General features: G+C 40.3%; 1 protein-coding gene across 1 annotated transcript in view; it reads left to right on the plus strand.

The window, feature by feature from the left end:
* Positions 1 to 24,201, plus strand: part of LOC138742113 (uncharacterized) — a 45,287-nt gene extending 21,086 nt beyond the window's left edge. The window contains exons 13-23 of the mRNA XM_069896298.1: positions 7,632 to 7,773; positions 9,259 to 9,443; positions 10,323 to 10,448; positions 10,583 to 10,778; positions 13,197 to 13,349; positions 14,235 to 14,386; positions 18,320 to 18,406; positions 20,485 to 20,631; positions 21,342 to 21,524; positions 22,332 to 22,432; positions 23,770 to 24,201. Coding sequence (XP_069752399.1) covers positions 7,632 to 7,773; positions 9,259 to 9,443; positions 10,323 to 10,448; positions 10,583 to 10,778; positions 13,197 to 13,349; positions 14,235 to 14,386; positions 18,320 to 18,406; positions 20,485 to 20,631; positions 21,342 to 21,524; positions 22,332 to 22,432; positions 23,770 to 23,947 — 1,650 coding nt within the window. The 3' untranslated portion in view covers positions 23,948 to 24,201. The remainder of the gene's footprint in view (positions 1 to 7,631; positions 7,774 to 9,258; positions 9,444 to 10,322; positions 10,449 to 10,582; positions 10,779 to 13,196; positions 13,350 to 14,234; positions 14,387 to 18,319; positions 18,407 to 20,484; positions 20,632 to 21,341; positions 21,525 to 22,331; positions 22,433 to 23,769) is intronic.
* Positions 24,202 to 26,008: the final 1,807 nt, after the last annotated feature.

The raw sequence follows: 26,008 nt of genomic DNA on the forward strand, positions 1-26,008 counted from the left end.
CCATCCAAATCAATTCCAAATTCTTTGTTTTTTATGTTACTTAGGAGGAAGATCTCTGGATTTTTTGGTATATTGTTTTCTGTAATTTTATTTAATATTTGGTTTAGATCTTCCCAAAATTTTTCTACTTTCTTACATGTCCAGATTGCATGAATTGTTGTTCCCATTTCTTTTTTACATTGAAAATATCTGTCAGATACTATTGGGTCCCATTTATTTAACTTTTGAGGTGTAATGTATAGCCTGTGTATCCAGTTATATTGTATCATACGTAACCTCGTATTTATTGTATTTCTCATCGTTCCAGAACATAACTTCTCCCATGTTTCCTTTTTTATCTTTATATTTAAATCTTGTTCCCATTTTTGTTTAGTTTTACCATTTTTTTCCTCATTCTCCTTTTCTTGCAGTTTAATATACATATTTGTTATAAATCTTTTGATTATCATTGTATCTGTAATCACATATTCAAAGTTACTTCCCTCTGGTAACCTCAGACTGCTTCCTAATTTGCCCTTCAATTGGTAATATGCCAGCACTGTATCTTGAGTTATATTGTATTTATCTTTCATTTGTTCAAAGGATAATAATCTATTTCCTGAAAAACAATTTTCTATTCTTTTGGTCCCTTTTTTCTCCCATTCTCTAAAGGAAAGGTTATCTATTGTAAAAGGGAGTAATTTATTTTGCGTCAATATTAGTTTTGGTAATTGGTAATTTGTTTTATTCCTTTCTACATGAATCTTTTTCCAAATATTGAGTAGATGATGTAATACTGGAGAACTCCTACATTGTACCAATTTTTCATCCCATTTATATAATATGTGTTCAGGTATCTTTTCCCCTATTTTATCTAATTCTAATCTAGTCCAATCTGGCTTTTCCCTTGTTTGATAAAAATCTGATAGGTATCTTAATTGTGCGGCTCTATAATAATTTTTAAAGTTTGGCAGTTGTAAGCCTCCTTGTTTATACCATTCTGTTAATTTATCTAGCGCTATCCTCGGTTTCCCCCCTTTCCATAAAAATTTCCTTATTATTTTCTTTAACTCCTTGAAGAATTTCTCTGTCAAGTGTATTGGCAATGCCTGAAATAGGTATAATATCCTTGGGAAAATGTTCATTTTAATACAGTTTATCCTTCCTATCAGTGTTAATGGTAAATCTTTCCAATGCTCTAAATGGTCCTGTAATTTTTTCATTAGTGGATAATAATTGAGTTTATATAGATGGCCGATATTTTTATTTATTTGTATACCTAGGTATCTTATTGCTTGCATTTGCCATCTGAATGGTGATTCCTTCTTAAATTTTGAGAAATCCACATTATTCATTGGCATTGCTTCACTTTTATTTACGTTAATCTTGTAACCCGACACTTCTCCATATTCCTTCAATTTCTTATATAATTCTTTTATTGATAGTTCTGGTTCTGTTAAGTATACTATAACATCATCTGCAAATAAACTGATTTTATATTCCTTGTCTTTTATTTTTATCCCTTTTATATTATTTTCTGTTCTTATCAATTCTGCTAGTGGTTCGAAAGCTAACGCGAACAATAAGGGTGATAGTGGGCATCCCTGCCGTGTTGACCTGCTTAAGTTAAATTGCTTTGATATATATCCATTTACTGTCACTTTCGCCAATGGCCCCTTATATAATGCTTTAATCCAATTAATATACTTCTCTGGTAAACTGAATTTTTGCAATACTTTAAATAAATAATTCCATTCTACTCTGTCAAAGGCCTTCTCTGCGTCTAAAGCAACTGCTACTGTTGGCGCTTTACTCCCTTCTACTGCATGAATTAAGTTAATAAATTTACGAATATTGTCTGTTGTGCGTCTTTTTTTAATAAATCCAGTTTGGTCTAGATTTACCATTTTAGGTAAATACTCTGCTAATCTGTTTGCTAATAGTTTAGCTATTATCTTATAATCTGTGTTAAGTAATGATATTGGTCTATATGACGCTGGTGCGAGTGGATCTTTCCCTTGCTTTAGTATTACTGTAATTATTGCTGTTTTACATGAATCTGGTAAGCTTTGTGTTTCATCAGTGTGGTTGATTACTTCCAGGAGGGGAGGAATTAATAAATCTTTAAATGTTTTATAGAATTCTATTGGGAATCCATCCTCTCCTGGTGTTTTATTATTTGGTAATTTTTTTATTATCTCTTGTATTTCTACTATTTCAAATGGTTCTGTTAATTTATTTTGTTCCTCTATTTGTAATTTTGGTAGTTCAATTTTAGTTAAAAATTCATCTATTTTCCCTTCTTTCCCTTCGTTTTCAGTTTGGTATAATTGTTCATAGAATTCTCTAAAGTTTTCCTTGATCTCCGTTGGATTATATGTGATTTGTTTGTCTTTTTTCCTTGATGCCAATACCATTTTCTTAGCTTGTTCTGTCTTAAGCTGCCATGCTAGAATTTTGTGCGTTTTTTCCCCTAGTTCATAATATTTCTGTTTTGTCTTCATTATGTTCTTCTCCACCTTATATGTTTGTAGTGTTTCATATTTTATTCTTTTATCTGCCAATTCTCTTCTTTTAGTTGTATCTTCCTTCATTGCTGATTCTTTTTCTATATTTACTATTTCTCTTTCCAACTGCTCTGTTTCCTGATTATAGTCCTTCTTCATCTTGGTTACATAACTTATTATTTGCCCTCTAATGAATGCTTTCATTGCATCCCATAGTATAAACTTATCTTTCACTGATTCCGTATTTATTTCAAATTACATTTTAATTTGTCTTTCAATGAATTCTCTAAAATCCTGCCTTTTAAGTAGCATGGAGTTTAATTTCCATCTATACATTCTTGGAGGGATGTCCTCTAACTCTATTGTCAATATCAAGGGTGAATGGTCTGATAATATTCTAGCTTTATATTCTATTTTTCTTACTCTATCTTGCATACGAGCTGATAACAAAAATAGGTCTATTCTTGAGTATGTTTTATGTCTACCCGAGTAATATGAATATTCCTTTTCATTTGGGTGTTGTTTCCTCCATATATCCAAAAGTTGCATTTCTTCCATCGATTTAATTATAAATTTGGTTACTTTGTTCTTTCTGTTAATTTTTTTCCCAGTTTTGTCCATATTTGAATCCAAATTCAGGTTGAAATCCCCTCCTATTAATATGTTCCCTTGCGTATCTGCTATCTTCAAAAAAATATCTTGCATAAACGTTTGATCTTCTTCGTTAGGTGAATATACATTGAGTAGATTCCAAAACTCCGAATATATCTGACATTTTATCATTACATATCTCCCTGCTGGATCTATTATTTCCTCTTCTATTTTAATTGGAACATTTTTACTAATTAATATAGCTACTCCTCTTGCTTTAGAATTATACGACGCTGCTGTTACATGTCCTACCCAATCTCTCTTTAATTTCTTGTGCTCCAATTCAGTTAAATGTGTTTCTTGCACAAATGCGATATCAATTTTTTTCTTTTTTCAGTAAATTTAGTAGTTTCTTCCTTTTAATTTGGTTATGTATTCCGTTAATATTTAAAGTCATATAGTTCAGCGTAGCCATTTCATACTTTGTTTATCTTCCCTTTCCGTTTCTCCATCATCACCTTCCCTTCTTATCCATTTCTGCTTTCTCGTTTTGAACACTTTATAAGACAACATTTCTAAAACATCAAACATTTCCCTTATTCTCCTATTTAAAACTTCTTTAACCCCATTCTCCCCTCCCCCTCCTGAGTTGCCCTTTATCCCTTGTCGAGCAACCACATCTCCCCTCTCCATTTGGATTTGCGAATTCACTCGCAAACGTCAACTGATTTTGTAGTGACCGTAACTCCTCCCCACCCAGCCCCCCCAGAAAAGATTTCAATTTTCATATGTAACAAAAGTCACTCTTTTAATTCCCTCCTTATTCCCTCTATTCCCTTTCCCTCCCTTATTAATTCTTGTCTATACTCTATATATTTTCCTCTAAATACGGATACATTCATGTATACACACTATATATATATATATATATATATATACACACACATATACCCCTTTACACACATACATATAGTTCGTGGTCATTTTTACTCTCATTATATGTCTTCATCTCTCTGCTTGTTTTGTAGTTGTTCTGCAAATTTCCTTGCTTCCTCTGGATCCGAGAATAGTCTGTTTTGTTGCCCTGGAATAACTATTTTAAGTACCGCTGGGTACTTTAACATAAGTTTATATCCTTTTTTCCATAAGATCGTTTTTGCTGTATTGAACTCCTTCCTCTTCTTCAGGAGTTCAAAACTTATGTCTGGATAGAAAAAAAATTTTTGACCTTTATATTCCAGTGGCTTTTTGTCTTCTCTTACTTTCTTCATTGCTTTCTCCAATATATTTTCTCTTGTTGTATATCTTGAGAATTTTACTAAAATGGATCTTGGTTTTTGCTGCGGTTGTGGTTTCGGAGCTAAAGTTCTATGTGCCCTCTCTATTTCCATTTCTTCCTGTAATTCTGGTCTTCCTAGGACCCTGGGGAATCCAATCTTTTATAAATTCTCTCATATTCTTGCCTTCTTCATCTTCCTTAAGGCCCACTATCTTTATATTATTTCTTCTATTATAGTTTTCTATTATATCTATCTTCTGAGCTAACAGCTCATGTGCCTCTTTAACTTTTTTATTAGATTCTTCTAATTTCTCTTTTAATTCCTCTACTTCCATTTCTACAATTGTTTCTCGTTCTTCCATATTTTCCACTCTTTTTCCTATCTCTGACATGGCCATTTCTATTTTATTCATTTTTTCTTCTGCATTCTTAATTCTTCTTTTTATCTCATTAAATTCTTGTAATTGCCATTCTTTCATTGATTCCATATATTCTTTAAAAAAAGATACATCCATTGTCTTGCCTTTCTCTTCTTCTTCCATTTCTTTCTGTTCTTCTTCTTCTTCCTCTGGGTTGACCATCTGTTGTTTCCTTGTTTTCTTTTTACCCTCTTCTTTCTTGTTGTCGTTATTGTCTGTGTTCTGCACCTGCTGCTGTGCTGCAGGTGTCTCTCTCAGCTGTGGGGATCAACTCCGCAGCTGTTCCCCCCTCCCGTCAGTGTGTTTTTTTCATGCGCGGATGCGCACTTTTACTCGGCTCTGCGAGCCATTTTTGTAGTCCCGAGCCCGGGACTTCCACTGACCTAAGGGAGCGGGCTTCTCTCTCCACGGCGGGCCTCTTCGGACAGGTAAGGCCTTCACCTTCTTCTTCCGACATTCTTTCTTCCTCTTTTCTTCCCGTTGTTTTCGACTTTTCTCTCTTCACTGCCATTTTCTTCTCACCTTTATTTTTACTTTATTAGAAATTTTAATCTTGTACCTTTGTGCTTTGTGTGTTTTTTTTAAACTTTTCGGGAGAGGGCTGGAATTCCTTGACCGGCCACTACTCCATCACGTGACTCCTCCCAATCTTGGCATGTTTGAGTGAGGAAAACCCCAAGGCATTCTGTGTGTATGTGAAGAACAGAAGAATAATAAGAATGAAGGTGGGACTGCTAAAGGATAAAGGAGGCAACATGTGCCTTGAGGCAGAGCAGGGTTGGTGCCAGAATATGTGTTAGAGGGGGAAATTAGTGATTTTGAGGGGGGTTCATTTAGTGGGGGGGGTGGCAGGAACCTGTCAAGTGGATGGGGGGTTCTGAGGACCTACCTGTCAATAATGCATGAGGACACTCTTTTTATTGCATCAAGCATCACGAGATGCTACTGATGCTTGACACACGCTAGTGACGCGGCCGGGGGCAGGTGGAGAGTTGCTACCATGCACCAATCTAGACGCTACTGATGCAGGAGGGAGTGTGGAGGGTCTGACGGCCAGGGATGGCCGTGACCATATAGGGGGACACTGCGGCTTGTTTTGGGGGGCAATGCCCATGGATGCCTCCCCCACCTTGGCGCCGACCCTGAGGCAGAGTAGGTTGGGGAGGTCCTAAATGAATATTTTGCTTCAGTATTCACTAAAGAAAAGGACCTTGATCGTGGTGAAGTTGAAATAGAACAGGCCTGAGTGCTGGATAATGCGGAGATTAAGGAAGTGTTGGATCTTCTTAAAAACATCAAGATTTATAAGTCCCAGGGCTGGACACAATATACCCCAGATTGCTGTGGGAAGTGAGAAAAGAGAAAGCTGGGGCAGTAGCTCTGATCTTTGAATCATCTTTGGCCACAGGGAAGGTGCCGGAGGTTTGGAGAATGGCAAATCTAGTCCACTTGTTTAAAAAAGGTAATAGGGAGAATCCTGGGAATTATAGAGCGGTGAGTCTTATGACAGTGGTAGGCAAACTATCGGAGAGGATTCTTAAGGATAGGATCAATGAGTATTTGGAAAAGTACGGTCTACTGAAGGATAGTCAGCAAGGCTTTGTGAAGGGAAGGTCATGCCTCATGAGTTTTTTGAGGCAGTAACAAGAGAAGTTAATGAGAGTAGGGCAGTAGATGTGGTGTACATGGATTTTAGCAAGGCTTTTGACAAGGTTCCCTATGAGAGACTCATCCAGAAAGTCATGAGGCTTGGGATCAGTGGAACCTTGCCTGTATGGATAAAAAATTGGCTTGCAAGAAGAAAGCAGAGAGTAGTAATGGAAGGAAAGTATTCTGCCTGGAGCTCGGTGACTAGTGGAGAGCTGCAAGGGTCTGTTATGGGACCCCTGCTCTTTGTGATTTTTATAAATGACTTGAATGAAGAGGCAGATGGATAGGTCAGTAAGTTTGCGGAATACACAAAGGATGGAGGAGTTGTGGATGGAACTGAAGGTTATCGAAGGTTAAAAGAGGATAGAGACAGGATGCAGAGTTAGACATAAAAGTGGCAGATGGATTTCAATCTGGATAAGTGTGAGATAATGCATTTTGGAAGGACAAACCAGAAGACCAAATATAGGGTTAATGGTCAGTTACTTAAGAGTGTGGATGAACAGAGAATATTGAGGTCCACATCCCTACATCTCTCAAGGTCATCGCACAGGTTGATAGGATAGTTAAGAAGGCCTATGGGGTCCTATAGTTGAGGAATAGAGAGGTCATGTTGCAACTGTACAAATCTATGGTAAGACCACACTTGGAGTATTGTGTTCAGTTCTGGTCGTTTCATTATAGGAAGGATGTGGAAGCTATGGGAAGAGTGCAGAGAAGGTTTATCAGGATGTTGCCTGGGTTGAAAAGCAAGTCTTAAGAGGCAAGGTTAGTAGAACTGGGATTTTTCTCTTTGGAGCATAGAATGATGTGAGAAGAGACTGATAGAGGTCTTCAAGATTATGAGAGGCATAGATAGGGTAGACAGCCATCAGCTGTTTCCCAGGGTAGGAATAGCGAACACCAGAGGACGTGTGTACAAGATGAAGGGAGGAAAGTTTAGGGGAGACATTAGGGTATGCAGAGAGTTGTGGGTGCCTGAAATGCCTTGCCATGGATGGTGGTGGAGACTGAAACATTAGAGGCATTTAAGAGACTCTCAGACAGCCACATGAATGAAATAAAAATCGAGGGTTACAAGGTAGGATAGGTTTAGTACCGTTTTTAAGGAATATATGGGTCAGCACAACATCGAGGGCTGAAGGGCCTGTGATGTAATGTTCTGTGTTCTATGTTCTATAAATCTTTGTACTTGATTGTCTTCAGGTTGAGGAAAAGGTGAGAGCTCTTGGTGAAATCCTTGGTCTTTTACAAGACTGTGCCCAGAGTGAAGCACAACGCAGGCACGTGCAAGAGTCCAACTTTTCATCCTTGATGCCAACTGATGTGATTGTTTTGGTGTCACAAGGTAATATTATGTCCGAATACAACTACCTGCTTCTGTTTCCCATCTTGCTAAAGGCTTCACTAAAGCCTATGCAAATTTCATCTACTTTCCTGCCTTCATTAAAATGCTTTGTTGCTCCTTCTAATCATTCGATCAAATTGGTTCCACAGGATCTGCATTTGATGAGCCTTCTATATTCCCCCATCAATAATGAAGTAATGCAATTTTAGACTAACAATACATTACCTTCTCTTTTCTTCCACCCCCTTCCCCACCCCCAGCCTTCTTCAAAAAAATCTGTTCCCCAGGTACAGAATTGACAGTCCAGCCCATCCTTCAGCCATGTCTCAGCGATGGCAAAAAAAAGATTGTAGACCCCTGCATTAATTAAAACTCTGACCATCTACCTTACTAGTTACTGTAAAAAAAAGATAAATGTAAACATTCCATTATTGTCATGTAATCCTACATTTAGAATGTAACATACCTGAAATTCTTTAACTTTTGTCTACCGTAAGGCAGACAGAGTCGCCAACTTTGTCCAGCACCCCTCACAGAAACCTACAGCACCTGGTGTTCCTAGGCAATCTCCCCTCCAAATATTGACCAGGCCTGAGCCTGCTTAGCTTCCAAGATCAGACAATCTCAGGCATATTCAGGCTATTAGGTGCTGTGTTTAATTAGATGCAATTTAGCTTTGATTGCCTTAATTTCCACTTACTCGTTCTATTTTCTGGACTTGCTAACTTTTTCTCTTCTAGGCATTTGTACCTCTTTATCTGAAAAATTACCCTTAGCCTTCCTTCCCCAACAAACTTAGTCATTGAAAGTATTCAAATTTGGGTCAGTCGATAGTTGAGCACCAAAGGAATCAAAGGCTACAGTGATTGGCTGGGGAAGCAGATCACCCGGGATCTCAGAGAATGATGAACCAAGGTCAAAGGCCTCAATAGCCTATTGCACCCATTTTGTTCTTAGTCATCAAGTGGCCAAGAGATAGAATCTTCCTATGTTGGCTCTGTAGCAGTGCAGGATCACTGCAATGTTTTGCATTTCTGTTGGACTCTTCCCTTCGCCATTTTAGTTGTTTCTGTGGTGGTACACCACTAGCCTACTGCCGGGGGCAACCTCTGTACCTGCAGGAGTGAACCACCAGCCTACTGCAGGGGGAAACCTCTGTACCTGCAGGAGTGTACCACCGGCCTAAGGCAGGGGGAAACCTCTGAACCTACAGGAGTGTAAGGGGACAGGACAACACCTGGCCGGCTGTCAATCAGTCGACCTGAAGGGATCAAGCCCCACCCGGTCAGGTGTCAATCACCCTCTGGGATATAAGCCTGCGGCGGCCTCCTGAGGCCTCACTCAGAGTTGCTGCAGCCACAGCCAGCCTGGCCTCTGTGGAAATCTTTGTGGATTAAAGCCTGTTGTACAGTCCTTACCTTGTGTGTGTCTGATTCTGGCTAACAGCGCACCACAGTTTCACACTCTCCTGTCTTCACTGTACAGTTGACAAAGAAGAAGTGGAACAGCAGATGTTACTCTTAGCTGCAGCTCAAACGATGCTGGAAAAGATGAAGCAGTTCACTGCAAAGATGAGTCAAGATGAGTCTCAACTGAGAGGTCAATTGCAGAAAGTGCAGGAGGACTTCTATCAACACTCCAAAGAGGCTTCTCCACTGGGCTATCCTCAGGTGGGTTCACCATGCATGCAGCTTGTGCTCAGTTTGCTCTGATCTTTTCTTTCATCGTGTTTTTTTTTGTTTAATTAAATGTTTTCCCTTGCCTGACCATCAAAGTTGCTTTTGTCCTTCACACAAGCCAACAAATTTTTATTACTACTGGAGCAAAGAAAAACACAGCAGGTTAGACAGCATCTGTGAAGGGAATAGGACAGTCAACACCTGAGAATGAGGACCCAATGAGAAGGCCGAGGAAAGGTAACTGGAGAGGAATTGAAATGACATGCCACCTGGAAGGTCAGTGGCCATTTTAGACAGAATGCTACAATACAGAATGCTAGAATACAGAATCCAGGGGCCCCACTGGACGGTCTCCTCATCTATACTTGGTTAGCCAATGTAGGGGAACCTTTGGATGGTGGCAAAGGAGGAGTGAGGAGATGACTGTTGCACCACCTATAGTTGCAGGAGTATGTACTGGAGGAGGGGGGAGTGAGTCATAATGAGGCCAAGCACAAAGCAGAAGAACAACACCTTGTATTCCACTTTGGTAGCCGACAACCCAATGGCACAAAGATTATTTTTTACCAATTTCAGTACACACTCCCCCTTGTGTTCGTTTCCCACTTCTGATATTTGTCTGTCTCTCTGTGAGACATCGACCTAAACCATCGACACATGACTTTTGCCTACACAGGCATTACATAGCTCACAGTGTTTTTTTTTCTCTCATAATTCCAGCATCAACAGACTCTTGCTTCTCCACAGCAATCACTTTGATTAAAGTGAAGCTGAGTAACAATCTGAATAAAAGATATCATGTGAACCCTTTATCCCAACAAAACCTTGTACTGAATGCATTTCTGATTGGTCATTCTCATTTACCTCCAGTTGAAATCCCTTCTAACTCAAGAGTTTCAGCAAAATATAATAAACCAATGGACTTGCCTTGATATGATGTACATCAGACTGGAACATCTGCGAGATCTGGCAGAACTGTGCGGACTGGAAGCCAAGGTAAATTTCGTCCTGAGCATGGCATCTTGTGAAACGTTGATTGTAATGCTTAGAACCAGAGGAAAAAAAATCTTTGTGATCTAATTCGACTGTTCCAATGTGTACCCTTCACCTGGTGTAACTTTGCATTTTAGTGTGTTCTATCTGGACATGTCTATCATTTTGGTGATTATCAGCTGACCAGGGGCAAAAATGCCGATCTCTTTCATGGGTCACCAGATGTCTCCAATTGGAAGATGATTCCTCTTATCAAGCAACTAATAAATCTTCTGGAGACTGACAGGAACATTATCCTTTCCCCCGGCACCCTGAACCTTGTATCGAACAAAGGTTGGACAATTCAATTACTATTGTTTTCTCTCTCCTTTACCTTAAGTAGTTATGTCTTTTGTAGCTGAGGAGAGTGTGCTTGTGGGATGCAATATCTCACTGGAATAGCTTACTGTGCACTGGAGGAAGGAATGCATGTTTGATAGGATGCCAAGCCAGCAGGCAGTTTATCCTGGATGGAGATGATCTCTGTTTATTGGAGTTGCATTCATCCAGAAATGTTTGGAATATCCCATCATTCTCCTGATTTTTGATTTGTAGTGGTGGAGAGGCTTTGGAATGACAGGGACTGAGTTACAGAGGCATTCCCAGCTTCTGACTTACCCTTATAGCCACAGTGTTTATAAAACTGGTTCAGTTGAATTTCAAGTCAATGCTGACCCTCGGTGTGTTACTGGTGGATTGTCTATCTCTTGTTGAAGATGGTAAATGCTAGGCATTTTGTGCTGAAAATATTTCTTGTCACTTGTCAGCCCATGTCGGAACATTGTCTGGGTCTGGTGGCATGCAGGAACAGATTGTTTCATTTGCTGAGGAGTTGCCAATGAACTGAACATTGTCCAATCGTCAGCAAACATCTCCATCTCCAATCTGAGAATGGAAGGAAATAGCTGAAGGCACGGCCATCGGAAGCTCCTACAGACATCCTGAGTCTGAGGTGACGGATATCTGATAACCATTAGCATCTTCTTTTTGAGGTATGGCCCCCAACATTTGAAGTGCTTTCCCGTTGATGCCCATTGACTTCAGTTTTATCGGGGAGACTTGATGCCAATCCCAGTCAAATGCTGGCTTGATTTTAAGGGCAGTTACATTCAGGTCACCTCTGGAATTCAGTCCATTGCTTAAGACCCAAGATGAAATGAAGTCTGAAGACAAGTGACTGTGGTGAAACGATTAGTGAGTAGGTTATTGATGAGTTAAGTGACATTTGATGGCAATGCCAATAGCAGTTTATGTTATTTTGGTGGTAATTGAAAGTTGACTTGATTACATGGTAATTAGCTGGATTGGATTTGTCCTGCACTTTGTGAATGGGACATAGCTGAGCAATTTTCCACATTGTCAGATAGTTGCCAGTGTTGGAACTGAAGTAGCACAACTTGGCTAGAGGGCCAGAAAATCCTAGTTTGCATGTTTCCAATATCACTATTTCAGTAAAGAGGGTGGGAGTACAGGGGGTGGAATGAAAAGGGATACATGTTTGATTAAGGCTGAAGTTATGAGGCATGGTGTAGATTGGGACTTGGGTGGTCAGCATTGATAGGATGGGCCCAAGGGCCTGTTTCCATGCTGCAGAACTCTATGACTAAGTTCTTCCTTCAATCTTGCTAACATCCTCTAAAGTAAAATGTTTATTCCAAAGGTACAATACAGTAAAAACTCCTGGTATCCTGCTCATTGGTAGATGCTGAATAAGTATATTTTCCGGTTGCTTGAGACTTACCTTTATAATATCTAACTGCATTAAGAACAAATAGCTTAAAAGACAAAAGACAAAAACACTATATTGACCTTACACTGAACAACTTTATTTGCATGAATATATAAACCTTCAAGCATTTTACTTTATTTCCTGTTAAATTCTTTGAAAACATTTAATCATTGCTGCATCTGTAGGTTGCTCCCCCTCCACAAAGCCGCATGAAAGATGAAGAATAATATTATAGATAATTAATCTCCCCTCTTCCAAGATTACAGATAAAGCCTCTGACCAGTGCAACTCTTACTAAGCAGGGATAAGGAGACAGTTTAAGAGAGACATCCCAATGGCACGCACCATCAACCAGTTCTTCATCCTGGATGACACCATTGCTGTTTAACACAACTTTATTCAAACAGCTGCTATGAGCAAAGCACTCCACAGGGAAAATATTTGCTCCCATCTTCGCCAAAGGTTTATATGTTACTTCAAAGAACATTTACTTTTACAATTTTAAATTTGTATATTTTTATCTAATTATTTTATTCTTATTTATTTTCTTTTTTTTAATTTATTTTCCTCATTTTTTTTTCTTGCCAGTTGCTTGACACTGCTGCTTGCTTGGATTCTAGAAAACAGGGGTTTTACTGTATTTTCCTCTAAGAATGTGAATTCTGGTGCAGATGTGAATTAACATTTGGCTTTCTTCTGTTTCCCATTCCTCTGTTGTTGTGTTTGAAAAGAGATGCAGTTACAATTTAATCCAGCAAGAGTCGTACATCAAAATAGTCTGTAAAAAGAATGTAGTTTTCAAAACTCCAATTAATGGGAGTACCTTAAGAGCACAGGTGAGAAAATGAAGATGAAAGGGATAATGAGAGAATGAAAGCTCAACACACCTAAATAAAGCTTGGTCTGCCTGGCACCAAGGGGTTATGGAAATTCAGCACATTTGTGTTCACATTTATTGAAGTTATATATTTTCACATCCATAGAGAAAAATTGGTCCAAGATGCTTCTAAAGTCCCCTCTGTTCAAGCTCCTTGCAGAAATAAGTGAACACCTGAAAGCAGGTCCAGAGGAGAGGGAGGTTCTCCAAATAAAAGAGGATCAACAGTGGACGATTCAATCCAAAGTCAAGTATCAAGGTTGAGTGATGTGTTCATTGATTGGTCGAGAGCTGAATATAAGATTTCTGATCTGGAACTTCTCTATCTTTAGATTAAATCCTTTATCTGCTACTCTCCTTGTGATTGTCAATCATCACATCTTGTTGCTTGACCCAATCTTTCATTTTATCATTCTGCTCTTTATCTTCAAATCCCTCCATGGGTTTACCCTACCCATCAGTAACTTTCTCCCATTCTTCTGAGCATCCCTGATTTCACACACTCCTTTAATGATGCATATGCACTTAGCTATCAAGAAATGAGCTCAGGATTTCCCTCCCTAAAGCTCTCCTACTCTTCCTTGAAGGTTCCCTTTTGAACTTGCAGCCATTCAGTGGTTAAAATTCTCATGCCTCAGCTGAATATTCTGAGTATAATTCCCCCTATAGAAACTCAAACAAAAAAATAAAGGGTGATACTTAGTCTGTAACTAAGGCAATGCTGTACTGATATTGGATGTGATGTTAATCCGAGACTTGCTCTGCTCTCTATCATGGTACAAAGATCTCATAGAACTTTTTCAATATCATGGTGCTCTAGCAATATTTATCCATCAACCAATGTTCATAAAATTGGATCATTGCATTCCTTGTGGGAACTTGTTGGCTGCGACATCTCTGTCTCTTCACCGATGATGGGATTACAAAAAGAGCATTGACTGCAAGATAGTTTGCAACATTTAAGGCCCGACACAGATGCAAGCATTTCCTTCCACCAATTTGGTTAAACTTTTGATCATCAGTCCTAATATCCCTGTCTGGTAACAAATTGTGTTTGATAATTCTTCATTGAAGCACCTTTTGACCTTGCTATGGCATGAAGAGCAGGTTGTTGTTGATTAAAAGAGGTATCTTTCTGTGACAGAAACGGGAAAGCCCTACATGGATATTATGGATGCAACATGCACATGTGAAGGAAAGCTGGTGCCATTGACTCCTGAGAAGATTTCTGTGATGGAACTAGCTGTCTATCGTTTTGGAAACTTTATAGCCAAGCTTGTGCAGAGAGTGATCAATGTGAGTTGCGGCACATTGATAATATTAGTGAGGAAACTTGGAAGTGGAATTTTTCACTCTCTCTCTTTCTTGAAATCAAGATTTAACTTTCCCTCTATTTTCTTTCTTGAGATCTCAAACCATGAAGCATTTAACTTTCAACCAATATGTCCACATAATTATTAATGTTTATTTTTAGTTGAAATACAGGCTGCCGAGGGATGATTAAAGAATGTTTACAAAGAATTTGAAAGTTTTTGTAGAATAGCTACTGAAACATAATTTCCAAACATTGCCAGCTTAGTAGGTAGAATGACAGGGTTGACATATGAGGATTAATTGAGTCAATAATCACTGGAGTTCAGAACAATTTCACATAAACCTATACAATTCTAACATGACTAGGCTGATTGAGCTTACCAAGAAGCTGATTGTTGACCTCAGGAAGGGAAAACCAGAGATTCAGTGATCACTGGGGGATCAGAGGTGGAGAGAGTGAGCAAATTTAAGTTATTGGGAGTCATTATCTCAGACGATCTTTCCTGGGCCCAACACACTAACGGCATCGTGAAGAAAGAGCATCAAGGAGTTTGCGGAAGTTTGGTATGACATCAGAAACCCTGGCAAATTTCTGCATCATGATCTGGTATGGGAAAACAAATAGTCCTGAGTTTAAATCCATCCAAAAGGTAGTGGACATCACAGGCAAAGACTACCCCACCATCAAGAACATCTTCAGGGAATGCTGCTGTCTGAGAGCAGCAACAATCATCAAGGATCCACAACACACACCACATGCTCTGCTCTTGCTTTTACCACGAGGAAAGAGGAATAGGCGCCACAAGACTCACACCACCAAGCTATTCCTCCACCATCAGACTCCTCATCAATAAACTCAATCAGGGACTCATTTAACGACTCTTACTTTTGCACTTTATTGCTTTTTTAAAAATTCTCTCTCTATTCCACAGTTAGGTTGTTTACATTTCGTTATCAGTTTTCAGTTGTTTATTTGTTCACATGTACACATTATGTAGAGTTTTTTTGGACTACCAGTAGTGGTGATTCAGCCTCACCTGCAGGAAAAAGAATATGTGATGTCATGTACGTACTCTGACAATAAATCTGAAATCTGAAATCAAGGAGAATATTCCCAATGACTAGAATGTCCAGTGTATGCAGTATGCCAGTTAGATTCAATAGCAAGAGAAATGTCTTAATCCAGAAATGGTAAACCTGTGTATATTCCCTCCTTCTTCTTTGGCTTGGCTTCGCGGACGAAGATTTATGGAGGGGGTAAATGTCCACGTCAGCTGCAGGCTCGTTTGTGGCTGACAAGTCCAATGCGGGACAGGCAGGCACGGTTGCAGCAGTTGCAGGGGAAAATTGGTTGGTTGGGGTTGGGTATTGGGTTTTTCCTCCTTTGTCTTTTGTCAGTGAGGTGGGCTCTGCGGTCTTCTTCAAAGGAGGTTGCTGCCCGCTGAACTGTGAGGCGCCAAGATACATGGTTTGAGGCGATATCAGCCCACTGGTGGTGGTCAATGTGGCAGGCACCAAGAGATTTCTTTAGGCAGTCCTTGTACCTCTTCTTTGGTGCACTTCTGTCACGGTGGCCAGTGGAGAGCTCGCCATAAAACACGATCTTGGGAAGGCGATGGTCCTCCATTCTGGAGACGTGACCTACCCAGCGCAGTTGGATCTTCAGCAGCGTGGATTTGATGCTGTCGGCCTCTGCCATCTCGAGTACTTTGATGTTAGGGATGAAGTTGCTCCAATGAATGTTGAGGATGGAGCAGAGACAACGCTGGTGGAAGCGATCTAGGAGCCGTAGGTGATGCCGGTAGAGGACCCATGATTCGGAGCCGAACAGGAGTGTGGGTATGACAACGGCTCTATATACGCTTATCTTTGTGAGGTTTTTCAGTTGGTTTTTCCAGACTCTTTTGTGTAGTCTTCCAAAGGCGCTATTTGCCTTGGCGAGTCTATTGTCTATCTCGTTGTCGATCCTTGCATCTGATGAAATGGTGCAGCCGAGATAGGTAAACTGGTTGACCGTTTTGAGTTTTGTGTGCCCGATGGAGATGTGGGGGGGCTGGTAGTCATGGTGGGGAGCTGGCTGATGGAGGACCTCAGTTTTCTTCAGGCTGACTTCCAGGCCAAACATTTTGGCAGTTTCCGCAAAACAGGACATCAAGCGCTGAAGAGCAGGCTCTGAATGGGCAACTAAAGCGGCATCGTCTGCAAAGAGTAGTTCACGGACAAGTTGCTCTTGTGTCTTGGTGTGAGCTTGCAGGCGCCTCAGATTGAAGAGACTGCCATCCGTGCAGTACCGGATGTAAACAGCATCTTCATTGTTGAGGTCTTTCATGGCTTGGTTCAGCATCATGCTGAAGAAGATTGAAAAGAGGGTTGGTGCGAGAACACAGCCTTGCATCACACCATTGTTAATGGAGAAGGGTTCAGAGAGCTCAGTGCTGTATCTGACCCGACCTTGTTGGTTTTCGTGCAGTTGGATAATCATGTTGAGGAACTTTGGGGGGCATCCGATGCGCTCTAGTATTTGCCAAAGCCCTTTCCTGTTCACGGTGTCGAAGGCTTTGGTGAGGTCAACAAAGGTGATGTAGAGTCCTTTGTTTTGTTCTCTGCACTTTTCTTGGAGCTGTCTGAGGGCAAAGACCATGTCAGTAGTTCCTCTGTTTGCGCGAAAGCTGCACTGTGATTCTGGGAGAACATTCTCGGCGACACTAGGTATTATTCTATTTAGGTGAATCCTAGCGAAAATTTTGCCTGCAATGGAGAGCAGCGTGATTCCCCTGTAGTTTGAGCAGTCTGATTTCTCGCCTTTGTTTTTGTACAGGGTGATGATGATGGCATCACGAAGGTCCTGAGGCAGTTTTCCTTGGTTCCAACAAAGCGGAGGCAGTAAGAACCATGTTATTAGCAGTATTCTAGATACAGAATATGTGTGACCACTTGATCAGCATGAACACAATGGAACAAATGGCCTCCTTCTAAATGTCAAGCCTTTTACATTTTATGATTATACACTCACACCACTATCATCCATCATTCTCACAAGCAGAAACCCTTCCTTCATTTACTGAATAATAATATTGAATTGTTTGGAATGTCATTATTAATAATCACTGAAATACACACACTGCTCATTAAGGCAATTTTTCATATTATAGAACTTTTAGTTACCCCCATGTTAGACTGAAACACAGAGTCAAGTTTCAAGTTTATGGTCACAGTGAGAAAGTGTGTTTTGTGAGCAGTTCAGCTTGTCAACCCAGTAAAATAGTAAAAACACAGTGGAGTGCATAAGACAGAGACAAATAACTTGGAGGAGAGATACACAGGTTTTCCATTTCTGGATTAAGACATTTCTCCTGATATTGGATCTAACTGTTCCAAAGCAACTTTATTTTACTGATGTGAGTTTTGTTCAGGAATCTGGAAAGAACCTGTCTTTGAGTATAATGGTATGTGATCTCACATCCATCTGTCTTCTTCCTAAAGGGAGGAGAGAAAAGAGTGTGTCAGGATGGGATGAGTCTTTTAATTTGTTGGTTGCTTTACCAAGGCAGAGGGTAGTGTAGATGGAGTCGTTGGGTGGGAGAAAGTTTTGTGTGATAGTCTGAGCTGAGTCCATTCATGAATTTAATGCAGAGTTGAGCAGCACCCAGTGCTGATTTGTTAAGTCCAATGAGGCTTCACAGCAGCACTAAAGGTCTATAGGATAGCTTTTATTGTGTAAAAATTGCTTAATGGACATTTAATGGACAATTTATAAGATCACTCAATCAGATTTTACTCTTCATTGAAATCTATTTTATAATAATGTGAGAGATGTCCATTGTAATCCCATGTCCTGGGTTACAGTTGTCCCTGTTACAACTAGTTGTTACTGTCACATGACATAAGAATGACATTTTCTTTAATACCTTAAAGGTCCCTGAGATAAACCTGCTTCTTGCCTCCAGTCTGCCGACGAACAATTACACACACAATGCCTTCCGTAATTCCTTTTTCTATCAGGTAGGTAAAGCAGCTTTATTTAGTCCAATATATTCTCAGGAAAAAATGTCCATCCCTTACCAAGTGAAAATGCAGAGACATGTTCCTGCTGCACTGGCTGATCCCACTTCCTATCTTAGTTCAAAGTCAGAAAGCCAATCATGGCCAGAGGCATCTCCTCCAGAGGGGAACATGGTCCTGAGAGGATCAGTTCATATGAATGGGAAACATGGTTCCCTAATGAAAGGAATCATTTGGATGTTGCATTTGCCCATGTGATCACTATTTAAGATTATGCTATAATCTCAATCCAGTGATTACATGTGGAAATAAGCACAGTGGCACCAAGGTCCAATAATAGACAAATTGCCTTCTATGGATCAAATAGCCTCAGGACTCCTTATGATTTCATTTCAAGTTCACAGGAGATCGGGAACAAATTTTCCCAAGTTTGCCAGATGCATATATAGAATGCATTCAGTAATTTGGATTTACACTGGCGTACCACAGGAAAATCTTCAAGATTCCTTTATTCTCATATAATAGTACAGGATGTAATATTACACAAAATTGCCTTCAGCCTCCGGCAGGCAGAGAAAGAAACATTCATGTCTCCAGGTGACCCTTACAGTGTGGTGGAACATGGTACTGCGGGCATGTCCTCACTCGGCTGGGCAGGCTGGCCTGCCTTCTGTACCTGTAGCTCCTCCCCATAAGGTCCCCTAATAAAGGCTAAGTGCCCTAGTCTCCTCCCTCATACCTGCCTTGGACTTGAGCCAGCAGCATGTCGAGGCATGTCTGGGTCTTCTGATCAATAAAGATAAGCTAAAGAGAGTCCCTTTAGAGCCACAGAATGACTATGGATTCGTCTCCTGCAGCCTCTGGAGCCTCACAGACTCCTGTACATCAGCAACCAAACCCCAGATCCAAACCTTCAACACGATCGGGAAGCCTTCAGGGACCAAGGCCCTTTGGGTCCCCTTATTGCCATCAGCACCCTTGTGAACCCCAACACCGATACCTTATTGCCATGATCCAGATTAAGCAGCCTACAGCCCCTATGAGTCCCCAACTGCAAGAGCCTTGTGGTTTGTAGCATAAGGGGTGGTGGGATTGGGGGGGGGGGGGGATTCTCTTCTAATATAGCTTCACTGTGTGAGTAATAATGTAGCAAAGTGAAGCGACCACCCATTATGTAAATCACAAAATTCTGTAGACACCATGGTTGAAGCAAAAACACAAAATGCTGGAGAAGCTCTCCAGGTCAAACAGTATCTTTTATATAGCAAAAGCAAGGATACATAACCAACATTTTGGGATTGAGTCCTTCACCATCTATTATGGAAATGTCCCACCTATATTTGATTCCAGCCTGTTATTTAACCTTAACCTATTGGAAATAGGTCAATATGGTCCGACCTAGGAGGGGAGGCAGACCCCTCCAGCCCGGGTAAGAAACCTGCATAGGAGAAGGCCACTCCGATATAAAACCTATGACCCAAGGACCTCGCTGCCACGTCCCAGCTTGCTTGGCCACGGCACACGAACCATGGGTGTAAAGGGTGGGGCCAGTACTGCGCACACTGCACTCCACCTAAAAGCTCCTTTGTGCAGGCCCGAGGACAGGTCCACGTCCTTTCCTTCCCCTCCACGTCCTCCCCCTCTACGTCCTCCCCCTCCACGTCCTCCCCCTCTACGTCCTCCCCCTCCACGTCCTCCCCCTCAAAAGATGCTCACAAACTCAAGCTAGCATGCTGGACAAAAGGCAAAGGAGGAAAAACCCAACACCCAACCCCAACCAACCAATTTTCCCCTGCAACCGCTGCAACCGTGTCTGCCTGTCCCGCATCGGACTTGTCAGCCACAAACGAGCCTGCAGCTGACGTGGACATTTACCCCCTCCATAAATCTTCGTCCGCGAAGCCAAGCCAAAGATTGGAAAGTATAAGCATAAAGTAACTAATGTTCTACTCTCTATCATTGTTCTACAGTACCTCCTTAAGAATACTTCCAGCATTTTATGTTTGCATTCCAGAACAAATAGAATTAATTTTACTTTGTTGTATCACTTCGGTTACATGGTGGCCTTTATATTACAGCATTCTTGCAAAACGTTGTTCATTCGACGCCAGCGACTGGCTTCTGTGGGTGACTTCTCTCTTGTCCTGGTCCACTGTTTGGCTCACCTTGCTGCAGGCGAGCTACATGATGATTCCAATGCTCTCTTCCTTGAGCACTTCCACCAGGTAGAGCACCAGAATTAAGTTCCAGCCATATCTATGAAAGGGTGATGAACGTTTGACAGCTCTTGGCCTCTATATGTTGGAATTTAGGAAAATGAATGGAGATATCACTGAAACATTTCCAATGTTGAAAGGCATGGACAGAGTAGATGTTGAAAGATTGTATGCAATGGTGGGAGAGTGTAGAACAAGAGGGTGCAGCTTCAAGATTGAAGGACTTCCGCTTAGAATAGAGATGTAGAGGAATTTCTTTAGCCAGAGGATGATGAATCTGTGGAACTTGTTGCCACAGACTGTTGATTGATAGGTTCTTGTTTAGCCAGGGCATCAAAGGTTATGGGGAGAAGGCCAGGCAATGCAGTTGAGTGGGAAAATGAATCAGCTCATAATTGAATAGCGGGATTGACTCAGTGCACTGAATAGCCTATTTCTGCTCCTATGTCTTATGGATTTATGGATATAAGAGTTTATTGTCATATGCATGTTCAATGTAAAAAAGCACCAAAATTCTTGCCTGCTGCAGCCACACAGATACATAAGATGCGCAATTAAATTAAATTATCACAATACATCATGAGACCAAAAAAGATAAACATTAAAACATAGATAAATTAGCAGAATTGCAGTTAGAACAAAAATTGTGTTATTTCAAATGTGATGTGAAGATTTGGATAGCCCCCTACTGATTTAAACATGCTATGTTATTGTCCTAGGCACTAAAGGGTATCTTCGAAGGAATATTCTTTACACGATTCTATGCTTCCCCTACTTTACGTGGACACGAGCCAAGAGACAATCTATTCCAAAAAGACAGCCCAGAAATTGATATGGATACAATTTCTGACTTATTGAACATCAGGCTGAATGATTCAGAAACTACGACAGTGTTTAGAGAGGTAATGTTTATACTTTTTATTTATTTTATGTCAATGACTTCCATAATTTAAAGAAATTCAGAGTTCCAAAGCTGTCTAAAGCAGTTTAGTAGAAAGAAGGTAAGAATTGCATTTATAAAGCACTTCACCATCTCTATTAAATATATTGCAAAATCTTTGCATTTGATGACTTTTTTGAGTCCATGACTATTAAGGAGATATAGTGCACATATCAATGGGATAAATGATCTGTGCTGTGATTGAGGATTAAATGTGTATGATTAAACTGTGTTAAGACTATCCTATTATAAAATAGGGCATTGAGACAATCCTCAGTTTAATTTTGCAACGTGTGTGTTCTTTAGGATTCTTAACCTCCAACCAAATCTATTGCAAAGGGTGCAGAAAGCAATACATGGACAAAAGGAGCTTAAGGAGTAAGGAAATAGCACAGGAAAATTATAGAGATAGAAGATCAGCCATAATTTTGCCCTATCTGTGTGCATTTATTTAAGGTCTTATTATAGACACTCTCTGAAACTTTCGAGGTACAGTCGTGACCCAGTCACATGACACAGTCCTTAAAGGAATAACATCCTTAAAGTCACATCATTCACAACCAATTGAACTTGCATTACATCTTACAGACAATTCCTGATGTTTTCAAGAACCTAACACTTAATGCAAACAAACAGAACACAGTAACGGTACAGATTAACACTTTCTGAAATATTTGTAAATTAACCCAAGAGGCTTCTTGGGTTAATGATGCATGCTGGTAAGAGAGAATTTGTCACTGACCTGTATACTTCTCTGCATCTGCCGCAGGATGGAGAAACCAGAAAGGTGAATGGAATGTCAACCCAATCAAAAGACCAGCAAGATGTAAAGATGAATGAATGTCAGGGTGAAATGGAGAAGAACAATGGGTAAATGTGTAACTGCATTCACTAAGATTAAGGTCATGTTGCTTTAAAGCTATGAGCGTTCAATGAATAACAGCAGATTGTGCCAAATCATTAAAGTTAAGCCATAAAAATCACATTTCTTTATATGTTTGAATAATGTCACCTCTCATTCTTCTAAACTCCTTGAAATACAGACCCAAACGATCTAGTCTTTCTTTCAAGCCTGGTGAATCTCCTTTGGAGTGAAACAAGAAACCATGTAGATGCTGTGATTGGAGTTAATACACAAAAATGCTGGAAAAACTCAGCAGGTCCAACAGCATCCGTGAGTAGTAAAGATACCTGTATATAGATGACATTTCGTGCCTGGATCTTTCATCAAACTAATCTCATTTGGACTGCCTGTAATGACACTATCTCTTTTTCTTAGGTAAAGGAAGTAAACTATGTCCTGATTTCTCCCAGTAGCCCCACCTACACCCTGTATAACTGTAACAAAACCTCCCTCTTCTTAAACTCCTACTCCTTCACAATAAAGGCCAGCATGGCATGTGCTTTCTCTGCCAACATTTTGTGGTTCATGCAGAAACACCGAGATCTCACTGAACTTCACTTGTTTGCAGTCTCTCTTTTACTTATATAATAATCCACTTTTTGATTCTTCTCACTGCTGTGCATGACCTCATACTTCCCCATGCTGAAGACCATTTGCCAGATTTTTACCCAGTCATTTAATCTATTGATATCCTTTTGAAGAATTACATTACAATCCTTATTACTACATGCTCCTCCACCTTGTACTTCCTCCAGGTGATGAATGTGTATAGTAAGCATTTGAAGGCCAAATACCAAATCAGTCCTGATGAAGAGTGTTGGCTTTAAACACCAACCATTTGTTTTCTCCCACTGATGCTACTTGACCCGCTGAGTTCTTTCATCAGATTGCACTTGGCTTCAGTGTCCAGCATCTGCAGTCTCCTGGCTACTCCTAGTTATACCCATCCAGTCTACAGAGGATCCATTATGGCAGTTGATGCCCAGTAATTAACAAATTAACACTTAACATTAGCAGCAGACTCTCCAAACATGTAATGATCACTCCACCTGTGTTCTTAAATCTCATCATACAAAACCAGGAAGATCCATTCAAAGCAACGTGTGTTGCTCTGCTTATTTTCTCAAAAGTATTCATCCAGATGAATTTGTGACAAGAGCATTGATTTTGCTCCTGCTTGACCACATGTGTTTGCATTGCAAAATCCTGTGGCATAAATGTAGAAGCTAATGTTAGATTCTGGCTCCAAATTTTTAAAAAAACCATTCCTTGTGTTCACCTAATATTGCATCTGTTCCAGCAGACTTTGCCTTGAACTAAGATCCAAACTGGATGACCAAGAGGTAGAAGAGAAGATAGGTGATCTAAGCATGGACTTGGAACAGAAGGAACAGGACAGAGCAATGTCCCACCCAAAGACAAGAGCCTTGCTGAGAGAAATTGAAGAACTGGAAGCAGAATTAGATCGAAGGGAAAAGTGAACAATTCACTCATGAGTGAGCAGTATTTATGACTCTGATAAGGAGTATGCTTTTTATAGAGGAAAATAATGGATTCAGAGGGAAGACCAAGGGTGCAGGACTGATCGCTCCTTCACTGCAATGATAGAATTATTTAATTTATTGATTTTTCCAAGAGAAATTTAACCACCTGTCAAAACCAGTACTCAGATCCACTTTTGTACGATTTCCTTCCATTGACTTTTAAGATTAAAAGATTACATTAAGCATTTGAAGCAGAGATTCAATAATCCTTGTTTGATTGTTCCCAACCCCCAACACTATGATGTGGCTTTTATTTGTAATAAAGAAACTTTGGTTGTTTTAAAATATTTATACTTTATTAGGTATCAATCTCATTACCTTGTTGAGGCATCCATCTTGAATTAAACCAAGCTGCAACAAACTAGTCTCCAACTCTCTCTGGTTGTCAGGAGTATCACTAGCACTCTATCACTACATCCCCTTTCCTTGAGATGTTTAATCTAACAACATGACACAGCAATACCGTATTAATTTCAGTTTAAAGTTCAACACAAATGTAAACATAAACATCAGCAACACAAACTTTTTAAATGTGCAGTTCTTTTTCTTCTAAGAGATTCAGTCTGTCAGGTGCTTTGAAAACACATGTGGATCTTCTTTACACAGGTGCTAGTGTGGTGGTGTTTCCTCTGTTGTTGTGCAGACTGAATCTTCTGCATTTGCCTGTTCCTGCAGTATCTCTTATGTTTTCAGCAGGCTCTTTCAATTCCTCCTTGGTATTGGACCACCCTCTGTTCTGACAGTGTAGGATCTTTGATTTACTTCCTCCAGATCAGTGGCCTTTTTGACCCAAGTTTTGGAATCTCTGAGTCTCACTGGGTTGTGTTGTGCCAGTGGCCCTAAGCTTCTTGCTGACTTGTCAGAGTTTGCTTTTTGTCTCTATTGCAGACACTTTTGTTTCTGTTCGATTTTTAAAAATATTTTATTTATTCAACATATATAATATCAAAACTTAAGAACATTGTAACATAGTTACATAATAGAATATTAACAAATATGTGTTGAAAATCTATTTATAAAAACTAAAATGCTAAAATCTAAAAACTAAAAAAAAAACTACCAACAACCAAAAAACCCTAATAACCCACACTCCCCCCCTCCAAGCTAATCTGATCCCATTTGATATTTTTAACCATGTGATGTTTTTTTTTATTGTAATAAAGAAACTTGGGTTCTTTTAAAATGGGGGTCACCAAACCTTTTAGAACATTAACTCCTTCATGGAATCTTTGATCCATCGTAGATCCCCAGATATGTACAAAAATAAGTAAATAGATAGATAGACAGATAGATAGATAGATAGATAGACATACACTCTCCATATGCATTAGTGAGGGAAAATGAATACCATATGTATGGTGTCTGGGCCTCCCAGCAACAACCCAAACTTTATTACAACCCCCAATTTCCAATCAAATCTGTAAATTAACTAAGCAAGTCTTCAATATCGGCAGCAGTGACTCCATTTTCAACATTGGGTGCAGTGCCATCTACATCGAAAAAGTTGCCTTGGGCTCCCTGGCAGGAGCAGGGACCTCGGTCTCCCGGCAGGAGCGGGGACCTCGGTCTCCCGGCAGGAGCGGGGACCTCGGTCTCCCGGCAGGAGCGGGGACCTCGGTCTCCCGGCAGGAGCGGGGACCTCGGTCTCCCGGCAGGAGCGGGGACCTCGGTCTCCCGGCAGGAGCGGGGATCTCAGTGTCCTGGCAGGAGTGGGGACCTTGGGCCCCATAATTATTTCAATTCCAAAATGTTCAATCAACTGTTTATTGATTCCCTTTCAACTCCCCCCTCCCCCCAGGCTTGATATTGACTACTTTACAACAACTGTTCTTTATTAGCTATAGAACTCATGAATCTGTGAAGGTATCCATCTTGAAACCTTGAGCTGCAACAAACTAGTCTCTGACTCCCTCTAGTGGTCAGGTGTATCACTAGCACTCCATCACAACAAACACCACCATTCTCCACAAAGATAATTTCAGATTTGCTGTATCACGT

This window comes from Narcine bancroftii, chromosome 8, assembly GCF_036971445.1.
Source record: "Narcine bancroftii isolate sNarBan1 chromosome 8, sNarBan1.hap1, whole genome shotgun sequence".
Lineage (NCBI taxonomy): Eukaryota > Metazoa > Chordata > Chondrichthyes > Torpediniformes > Narcinidae > Narcine > Narcine bancroftii.